Source organism: Mixophyes fleayi, chromosome 1, assembly GCF_038048845.1.
Source record: "Mixophyes fleayi isolate aMixFle1 chromosome 1, aMixFle1.hap1, whole genome shotgun sequence".
In the NCBI taxonomy this organism is placed as follows: domain Eukaryota; kingdom Metazoa; phylum Chordata; class Amphibia; order Anura; family Limnodynastidae; genus Mixophyes; species Mixophyes fleayi.
Genome location: NC_134402.1, coordinates 283,158,763 through 283,170,013, shown reverse-complemented (window position 1 = coordinate 283,170,013; position 11,251 = coordinate 283,158,763). Strand labels below are relative to the sequence as shown.

Below are 11,251 nucleotides of genomic sequence, written 5' to 3'. Positions count from 1 at the left end.
AAATGTCAAATATATGTATCACACCCAAAATAATTCTATATTTATAAAAACAAACTTTGATCTGAAATTTGAGCTTGAAATACAGATGTTTTTCAGAGTAAAAAAATGTATAATTGGTGATTATTTAATTTTTGAAAAATATATGACAAATTACACAAATAGACTAATAGGTTCCTTTTCTCAATTCTATCAAATATATAAACATCCATACACTACATAGACCTCAGTGACCCCTGTAAAAAAAAAACAAAAAAAACCCCATCTAAGATTACAACAAAGTTCTAAGTTTACAATTAACTTTAAGGCACAAATCTCTTGATCCTTTAAAGAGAAGACTTAAGGGGAGAAATCTATACAGCCACTGCAGCTACTCTTCGACGTCTTCTATGAAAAGCTTTCAAGTTCCATTTTGTAGGTTCCAGCATGTAAGGTCCATTATACACAAATAATACAGTCATTTTGTCAGCATACGTCAGATTCTGGAGAAGCTGATAAAGGGAAAATAAGGTAAATATGCATTATCCTACTTTCAAAGATTATCCTACTTTCAAACATTAAAATAAAATTTAAACGTTCACTTTACAAGAAGAAATGCATTTTATCAGTTAAGTTTACTTTTTTGGATTTAAATGTAATAATTACATTGTATATTTCCCCTACATAAGTAACACCTTGTTTAAGGACAAATCCACCTAAACGTTTTCTTAGCTGTTCTGGTGGTGTAGGAGCATAACAAAATAGCAAAAACAATTTTACACACTCTATACAGTCTTAGTGCTTCCATGCTGTTGGAAGTTCTTTTTGTTTATCCTGTCGTTTCCTCTTTAAATACAGAGTTTAAAACAAAAAAACAAACATCTATGTGTATACAACCTTACAGAAGGAGACACCACTGGCCTCATATACTTTCTATTCTTTACATACCCCCACCTCTATCCTCTGAGTTCAGGATAAACTTTTTGCCATTAGATCATGGCTTTTTCATCACGGAGTATAGCCTAAATTCACTTAGGTGGCAAAAGAAGATTAAATTATATAAAATATTCTCCTTCAGTCTCAATGGCAAATTTGAGCCCATCAATCACAATTCACTATGTTATCACAAATTAACGGATAATGTTATGTACACTATGACTACCCGTTTTGATAGTGTTTATATTTAAAGTACCCTGAGCTAGGCTAATTGACTTAATTGAGCACGAGTTATGGCCAAAAGAAACAGCTATACATGACTCTTGTAAAGCAAAAGTAAAAATTCTAAACACAGTGATCATCAACAAAACATAATCAATGTTACAAACATACAGTGTAATAAGATACTATCATATGCACTACATGGCCAAAAAAATGTGGACAACCCTTTTAATTCGTGTGGTTGGCCATTTCCACCAACCCATTGCTAACAGGTGCATGAAATCAAAGCACATAGCCATGTTATCTCCATAGCCAAACATTAGCAGTAGAATGGGTCATACTGTAAAGTTCAGTAACTTTCAGTGTAGCACGGTCATATGATGCCACCTTTCCAACATGTAAGTTCATTAATTTTCTGCCCTGCTAGAGCTGCCCTGGTCAACTGTAAGTACTGTTATTGTGAAGTGGACACATCTAGGAGCAACAACAGTCCAGTCACACAAGATCACAGAAAGGGACGGTCGAGTGCTGAAGTGCGTATAAAAAGAAGTGGTCTGTCCTCAGTTGCAACAATCACTACAGAGTCCCAATCTGCCTCTGTAAGCAACGTCAGCACACCAACTATTTGTTGGGAGCTTCATGGATTGAGTTGTTATGGCCAATCCTCAGATGAACATGCGCAAACGTTGACTGGAGTGGTGTAAAGCATTCCGCCATTAGACTCTGGAGCAGTGGAAATTAAATTATATAAAGAAATCTCCTTCAGTCTCAATGGCAAATTTGCGCCCATCAGCCCATTCTCTGGTGTGACGAGTTGACGAGTTGCGCTTCGCCATCTGGCAGTCTTCTTACCAAAATGTGTACTGCCAACTGTAATAATTGATGGAAGAGGAATAATGGTCTGGGACTATTTTTCATGGTTTAACCTTTAGTTACAGTGAAGGAAAATCTTAATGCTAAAACATATAATGACATTCTAGAGAATTATGTGCTTCCAACTTACTGAAAATAGTTTGGGGAAGACCCTTTCCTGTTTAAGCATGACAATGCCCCAATGTAGAAAGCAAGGTCCATCAAAAAATGGCTTTCTGAGTTTGGTGTCAAAGACCTTTTGACTCCATTGCCCCAACTGTCACTAAAAGCCTTTGTCGATCTCCACCCCAAACATGACCCAACTCACTTACCCGCTACCTAGAAAATTCCTTTCCTCCAGAGGCAGGACGACACTCTCTCATGCAGAATTTCACCACAAATAAATTTTTTCCTTCTACAGTTCTGCCTTATCACTCTCTAACCAGTCCTACTTTAAGTCTCTCATTTCCTCCCACTCCTCCAACGCTTATCACCTCTTCTCCACCTTCAACTCCCTCTTCCCCTTTTCCTCCTCGCTCTCTGCTCTTGACTTTGCCATCCACTTCACCTCTAAAAGCAATTCCATACATCATGAAATCTCCTCCCTTCAGTAGAATCTCACCCCACCATTTCCCTCCCCCTCTGTGGGAACAGGGTCTGCATCCTTCTCTCCTCACTGCTAAGGACTTCTCTTACCCCTCACCCCTCTCCTCCTTTCCCAGGTCTTTGCGGATGAAGTCCACACCCTTCTCTCCCCCCCTCTATCTGCCCTTCTTGACCCAATCCCCTCTGGAGGCCTGTTCCCACCGCCTCAACCTATTCCTCTCCTCTGGCATTTTCCCCTCCTCCTTTAAATATTACCTGATCTTACCCATACTCCAAAAAACTCTCCTTTTAGCCTGTCACCCACCTTCCCTTTGCTTCCAGGCTTCTTGAGCAGGTTTGTTTATAACCATCTCACCTCCTTCCTCTCACTCCCTCCTTGACCTACCTCAATCTAGCTTTTTCTCTCTCCACTCCATGAAAACGGACCTCACCAAAGTTACCAACAATATCACTGCTAAATCGAAGGGTCACTTCTCCCTTCTTATCATTCTTAGCCTCTTTGCTGCATTTGATACCATGGATCACCCTCTTCTTTTGTAAACCCTTCATTTCATTGGCCTCCGTGACACTGTCTTCTACTGGTTTAGATCTCCTAACTCGACAACTACTTCTTTTCTGTCTCTACATCTGACTCCACTTCCTGATTTTCCTTGACCTGTCAGAGTCCTACAAATGTATCTCTCCTCCCCAAACCTCTCCCCCTCCCTCATGTCTTTCAGTCATCTCATCCTGGTTGTCCCAGTGCTTTCTGAAACTCAAAATGTCTAAGACTGGAATCATTTGTGGCACTTTATAAATAAATAAATAAAAATAATAATAATAATAATAATAATAATAACAACAACAACAGTAAAATGTCAATTATAAGCTTCAGTCTAGCAACTATATCTACCTTGAGATGATGGTTACTGTCTGATTCATTATAGCAGGTTTGGACAACTTGTGGCTCTCAGGTAATGTGAGACTACAAGTATCAACATATCTTGCCAGTTATTGGCTGGAAAAGTGAGCTGGGCTTGTAGTTTCACAACACATGGAGGGAAACAAATTGTCAATGCTTTCATTATTTGCATGACCCCTACAGGTTAGCGGTGAATTCAAACGTTGCAATTCTGGTTGTAGTTATGACTGCATTCTTATTGCGCGATTGTAGGTAACAAGGCATTTGGATATATTAATTACTCCATTCACACCTTCAGTTTTTATATTTTTACTTCTGCAGTTGTATGAATAAACAGCACTAAGTACATCTTTGTACTTTACCCCCTAGACATGGAGGCATAATTCAAACTTCATTCAGTAAAATGATTAAAGTTTAGCTCAGTGCATGAAACACGCATCTTTATGTATGTGGGGAAACATGGCATCACTGGCCTGAAAACGATTGCACTATGGGCTGACACCTTAATGTTAGGGAAAGTGTAAATAAAACAAAAAATCTGAGTGACCACTACCATGGTAGGACACTAAAAACAGCACTATCTGTATGACGACTATTATGGAACATTAATAACTATCTCAACCCACATTTAATTCACAAGATAAAACAAAGCTCTTCATATCTAGTTACACCACATAACTATAACCTCTGTTTATGATCAGCAATCATGTTCCATATCACTTCTAAGGGGCGTGTCAGAATAGTGTTTTGAACTTTTCCAGCTAGAACTGGTTTGTGTCGACACATTGAAGTGTTATGCGGAACATCTGCTTTAAACTTGTACAGGTAGAATCGCTTCTGTACCGATGCACAAAAGTGAATCGGGTACATCTGGCACATGGGAGATATTATGCTTTAAATAAACTCCACCATTGATTCTTTCCCCTTACTAGTATAGCGTTGCTCATGGTCTTAGGACAGTTAATGCCTTCCATATGTACTCTAATATTTAAGATTGTGGAAAACGCAGTATGGTTTTAGAGCTGGGATTTACTTAAGTGGTACATCTGCATTTTGTCGAGCATCAACCAGATCCCCATTATATTCTCCAATCGGTCTGAGTGGACCGTAGTATTTATGAATCAAACAGTTTAGGGGCATTTTGAATTGAAAGTGGTTTATTCTTTTGTCTGTTACCTTTATTCAATGGGTTTTTGTTTGGAGAGTTACATAACATAGCCAATTTTATATGTTTAGTTGCTCCAAGGATCAAGGACACAAAAAAGTCAAACCTATATGTCAGGATAAAGCATTGATCTGATATGCTGAAATAGAATATTGGATGTCAGGACCCAAATAAATCTTTGCATGAATACCTAAATTAACCTGATGGTCAATTCGGATAAAGGTGTCATGTGCAAGCTAATGTTTAGGCATAAATCTGCAAATATATGTTTGTGTATTACTTCCTAGAAATAGTGTGACCTGGTTCTCTTAGAAGCTGTTAGATCAATGGGTTTTGTGGATGTTAAACCACACAGGGGGGTTGGTCGATAAGTATAGCACCTTGTACCATTTATGGCAGGATGGCAAATGTGAATGCCTTTGAGGAGATCTCTTGCAAGACAATGAAATCTCACACATGTTTGGGAGGCCCCAGACAGGCCGACTGCAGAGACTGGGTTGTATGTTAATGACAGATTCAAGCTGAATAAGGGGACAGGAAAAGATCATATCATTTTCTCCAATATCATACATACCAGAGGCATGTGTGGTATGCAGATGAAGGGAAACTTAGGACCTGTTGTGTGAAGGTAAAATCATGTTCGTAAACCATACTGTTGAAAAGTTAGGACGGTGTAAAGAAAACTTGACTTAGAGGTATTCAAACAGCAAAGTCATAAGACCCTAATTTGCATTCTCCCCTCCTGTTGGTTCTGACCTCACAGGGAAGGGGGGCTGGGGGGCCCTGTAGCTTGACTTTAAAACTGTATTGAAAATGTAACCCTGGGTTCTTCTTCTGAGGGAGTTTAATTGAAGAGGTTCCATTTTTTCCTGCTCCTCCCGGCACCACAAACTTGATTCTAAGTGAGGTATCAATTCTGTGTTTTATCCTTTTTATTTTATAAGAAACAATTGCACTCTATTTGTATGTCATTTTATTATCTTTTTATCTTAAGCATTGTGGATGTATTTTCCATATTAAATTACACTTAATAAGTTCTAGTCTCTGTGTTCTTATGAATTCACGCGACAGTTTGGTCCAGACGCTACCTAATTGAAACTGTGCAAACCTTGTGGTTTAAGTGAACTCTGATTAAAGTAAATTGTGTTGGATTAATGCTAGGGAGAACCGAAGGCTTCCTAAATAAGAGTGTCAGCTCTTATCCGAAACAACCTTGGTGGTGGTAATTAGTATCGCAAAGCTAGTGTGTGGCATAGATAGGGAAGGATTTAATCATTTTAGACAGACCAGGTGGTTGTCTTTGTGGTTGACCCTGTGTCACGTAAGCGTCACGCAGACTCAGGTGAGTGCTGTTCGTGACAAATTGGTGGCATAGCGGTGGGATGATTTAATTTCTTAGAGTATTAAGTGCATGGTTTAAGCAATTAACCTTTGCACTTATAAACTGATTGTAACCTTGCGAGGAATACAATAGTTTTACAAGGACGAAACTCAGGGCTATAATTTTTGAAGACATACGTGCAAAGCAGTTCCCTTCCCTTCTCTCTTGTTTTTCTTTTCTATCTTTTATTTTGCAAAGTGACTGCAAGGATGGCAGCTGCTTACAAGAAAAAAGCCAAAGAAGTTTTAATTGCCCTGTGTGAGCAGCGAGGTCTCGACTGGACAGATAAAACTAAAAAGGAGCTGGTTCACGCATTATTGGAGGATGATGCAAAGAAGCAATGTGATATGGAACCTGAGCTGGGGAGCAAGACAGAACCAGAGGATCAAGGTGTGGATAATGTCACTGAACCAGAGGATCCGAGTAGGTACATTTTCTTAAATCCAAAGAATCCACTTGTCATGATGAGTATGGCAGAGCTAATTGAAGAAGCTCAGCTGCGAGGTTTCTCCTGCCACAACAAGACACGCAGGGAGATCATCGAACACCTCGACTGGGAAGAGGAAAGCCCGATACATCCTTTCAGCGAGTATCGCATGATGGTCCTTATTCCGGGCTACACGATGAGTCTTATGGAACGGCTGGACTACCTGGAGGAGAGTTTTGAATACGCTCAGGAAGAGGTATCTTTCAGGGGTGGACTTCATACCCCATTCTGGCTAGATCAGTGTCGCCGGGTGGCTGACGAAAGGCAGCACCTGCAGCAGCTTCTTTCACAAGCTGGATCAGTAATCGCCCAGCCTATAGGGGTGGCCCACGAGGAAAAGGTACCCCTGCCAGCTACAGATAACATGGAATATGCTACCGAGATTTTGCATCCAGAGGCCCCTTTTAATCTGCTGGGGGAAGCTGATGATGCTAGCAGCATACTACCAGATGCTGCACAGAATTTGCTATTGGAGGAGGCTGATTTTAAAGAGGACATAATTGTTGAGAAGACTATTTCTGGGGGAAAAATGGAAGTGCCTGAAGATATTCCCACAAATGTTTTAGTAGTTACTGATCTTGGATGGTTAAATTCTCAGTATGTTCCCGCAAATGTTGTTCCTACTATCTCTAATTCTGTTACACCATGTGACTCAGCCCAGGTAGTATGGGATAATGCTGAACCTGCCAATGATGTGACTTTGTGTAAAGAACCTGAACTGTTCTGTAATCATTTTGCATCTGGTGCTGTGCGAGTGAAATGTGATGATGAGAAGCTGATACGTGCCAGTGTTAACTCTGGCAATTATGATGATTCACGGGAAGAACCCGAGGTGCCAGGATGTGATAAGGAAAGAGAATGTCTTATTGGACCTACTGCCTATAATGAGGATAATGTCAATAACAGTATTGTGTTAGAATCCAAACCTGTTTTTACACTGACATCTTGTCATGGGATAGGGACAGCGGACATTGTTATTGCAGATGTTGGCATTAATACTGGTGTAGATAATATGCTTCCTAGAAATGGGACCGATGACAATGTGATTAATTCTGTTGTGCTAGAGAAAGACAATGTTTCTACCCAGGTAATGTGCTCGGAAGATGCTGTACCAGGTAACTGGGAGGGAGGGCAGAGTGAAGATGTATATTCTGTGCCTGAACCAGCTGCATACAGAGCGATTGAGCATGTGGGGGAGACACATAGTCCTGACCAACGGGAAGTAGCGAGTGACAGCAATTCTTACTTTGTTGCTGGGACCTGTAGTTCGAATGTTCACCACTCAGATCTACATCTGAGTTCTGACCATTCGTCTGAGTTTTCCATAGAGACAGGGGGGTCAGTTGCTAGCCCACACTCACTTAGCCAGCCGTCTAACGGCTTAGAGGAGATAGATGAGGGGCCCATACTCCCGGCTACTCTACATCCCCAGATAGATGAGTCCAAGGGGGAGGGGAGTGTACTGTTATGTAGGCCCCAAGATAAGAAGTGCATAGGGTGTCCCACTGACAGGGAAGGTTGTAACTGGGGAGCAGGGCAGAGTGGAAGTAGGTATTCTGCTGTGCCAGCCTTAAGGGGTTCCCACTTAGAAGTACAGTATCAGGAATTCCTGGCCATTTTTCCCTCAGGCTTTCACTTAGAAGACATGAGGATTAGAGACAAAGTGCACACTGTAACAGGGTTGGTACATGAGAATGTGATGCAGGCCCAGACCAGCCAGAAGCAGTGGTATGATTCCCCTGCCAGGATGATAGAGAGAAATTTTCATGATAATCGGTTGAAGGCTCATAATGACAGTGAGAGCCAGCTAGCAGCTATTACAGTGGACCCAGGGGGAAATTAGATGAGATGATCTTGGGCACTGACCTGTCAGTCAATGCCCATGCCATCTCTTGAAGGGGGGAGATGTCAGGATAAAGCATTGATCTGATATGCTGAAATAGAATATTGGATGTCAGGACCCAAATAAATCTTTGCATGAATACCTAAATTAACCTGATGGTCAATTCGGATAAAGGTGTCATGTGCAAGCTAATGTTTAGGCATAAATCTGCAAATATATGTTTGTGTATTACTTCCTAGAAATAGTGTGACCTGGTTCTCTTAGAAGCTGTTAGATCAATGGGTTTTGTGGATGTTAAACCACACAGGGGGGTTGGTCGATAAGTATAGCACCTTGTACCATTTATGGCAGGATGGCAAATGTGAATGCCTTTGAGGAGATCTCTTGCAAGACAATGAAATCTCACACATGTTTGGGAGGCCCCAGACAGGCCGACTGCAGAGACTGGGTTGTATGTTAATGACAGATTCAAGCTGAATAAGGGGACAGGAAAAGATCATATCATTTTCTCCAATATCATACATACCAGAGGCATGTGTGGTATGCAGATGAAGGGAAACTTAGGACCTGTTGTGTGAAGGTAAAATCATGTTCGTAAACCATACTGTTGAAAAGTTAGGACGGTGTAAAGAAAACTTGACTTAGAGGTATTCAAACAGCAAAGTCATAAGACCCTAATTTGCATTCTCCCCTCCTGTTGGTTCTGACCTCACAGGGAAGGGGGGCTGGGGGGCCCTGTAGCTTGACTTTAAAACTGTATTGAAAATGTAACCCTGGGTTCTTCTTCTGAGGGAGTTTAATTGAAGAGGTTCCATTTTTTCCTGCTCCTCCCGGCACCACAAACTTGATTCTAAGTGAGGTATCAATTCTGTGTTTTATCCTTTTTATTTTATAAGAAACAATTGCACTCTATTTGTATGTCATTTTATTATCTTTTTATCTTAAGCATTGTGGATGTATTTTCCATATTAAATTACACTTAATAAGTTCTAGTCTCTGTGTTCTTATGAATTCACGCGACAGTTTGGTCCAGACGCTACCTAATTGAAACTGTGCAAACCTTGTGGTTTAAGTGAACTCTGATTAAAGTAAATTGTGTTGGATTAATGCTAGGGAGAACCGAAGGCTTCCTAAATAAGAGTGTCAGCTCTTATCCGAAACAACCTTGGTGGTGGTAATTAGTATCGCAAAGCTAGTGTGTGGCATAGATAGGGAAGGATTTAATCATTTTAGACAGACCAGGTGGTTGTCTTTGTGGTTGACCCTGTGTCACGTAAGCGTCACGCAGACTCAGGTGAGTGCTGTTCGTGACACTATATCATAGACAGAATAGCTTACTTGTGTCAAGGATACAATTGGGCAGGTTTATTTCATACGCACAAGTAGCCTCTGATTGGGGTTGAGGATGCATTTAGTGATCTTATTGGCGCCTCCAAGACATTTCAGAATCTGCCTTTTTTTTTTAGCACAGCAAATTTGCGTCGTGGAGTTTTGGTCTTTTGTCAAATTGTACACATTTTGGGGTCTTCATTTGATACCATTTAATGTCTTTGATAGTACACCAAACTGGATGTAGTTTGTGTCCTTCTAGTTCTAAGATATTCACCAAATTCCATTTTCCCTACTAAGAGTTTAACGTAACTATAAAAAATGCCATGGGCTGATTACCTTTGGTGTAATAAAGAAATACTGAGAAGTGTTTTCTTTGCAAGCTGTCTTCACTACCATTTCAAATACTCTCCTTTCATTCACTGGATCCATGCCCTTAAAGTACAATTAAATAGATTATTAGTAAAGTAGCGAACATAAGACATTTAGATCTTTATATACTTACTAATTATTTAATTACCTGATTTATTTCATCCACTACTCGGAAAGGGCACCTGTTGAGTTCTTGAAGAGCCATTAGAAAGAGCATTGTGGACACACTCCTCTCCCCCCCACTCTGATGATGTGGGGTCAGCTCATGAAGCTGTGTGCTACTTCTAAACTTTACACGGATCCTTATTCCATACTTATCATAATCCTCCTATAATGAAAATACAAAGAGAAACCCGAATTAGCAAAACATGTCATTTTAGTAAATTAATCAGTGTCTTCTTTCACATTTGTAGAATTAAGAAACATATGGAAAAATGGAATATCATAAACATGATTAAGCATACATGGAAAGGTTTTGATCCGATACCAAAACAGCAACTCAACATGTTCCCAAAAACATTCTACCAGAAGAAGATTTGGAAGAGGTATCAGATCAAAAACAACATCTAGCTAACAATGATCATGACTAATTTCCCTCTTGATCTTTGTGAGGACATAACTGTATGACAACTTGCATAGGCTAGTGAGGCCCAGTAGACAACTACACACAGACACTTTGTAATCTTAAGTGAACTAAATTCAGCACCGGAGGAAAGCTTTATCTGCAAAAACAAGAGTTGCCAACTGCAATGACACGAAGGCTAGTTAACTGTGGTGTAAGGTTTTATACACATAGCAAAGTGCTGTAACAGGCACAAGTCATAGGGTACATCAGTTAAATCATAACTACTCAGTATTTGATTCCATATAGCTGTTAATTGGCATATGCCAGATTGTTCTTTAATTGGTGTACTAAACAAGGACAAATCCATAAAAAACATTTTTCAGAAGCGCTTACCAAACTGGTCAAGTTATGCAAACATTTTTTCTAACTGCTCTATTTTTGGGGTGGCCAGATTGATCTGTAACGTTACAAATATTTTTTTTTTAATTTAACTCTGAGCTTGTAACTCAAGCAGTTTTCAAGTCCAGTTCCTCTACACATCTAAATATTGAAAGATCTGCTTTTTGTACACTTTATTAGTATATTCTGACGTCCTTTGTAAACCAGCTTTCTATGC

At 40.0% G+C, this 11,251-nt stretch overlaps 1 protein-coding gene across 2 annotated transcripts in view; it reads right to left on the bottom strand.

Annotated features, from left to right (window-relative positions):
- Positions 1–11,251, bottom strand: part of SMC5 (structural maintenance of chromosomes 5) — a 95,057-nt gene that overhangs the window by 467 nt on the left and 83,339 nt on the right. For both annotated transcript variants that reach the window (XM_075210972.1, XM_075210973.1), the window contains 3 exons: positions 10,219–10,398; positions 10,038–10,133; positions 1–488 (listed from right to left, as the gene is read on the bottom strand). The exon at positions 1–488 is cut by the window's left edge and continues 467 nt beyond it. In XM_075210972.1, coding sequence (XP_075067073.1) covers positions 351–488; positions 10,038–10,133; positions 10,219–10,398 — 414 coding nt within the window. In that variant the 3' untranslated portion in view covers positions 1–350. The remainder of the gene's footprint in view (positions 489–10,037; positions 10,134–10,218; positions 10,399–11,251) is intronic.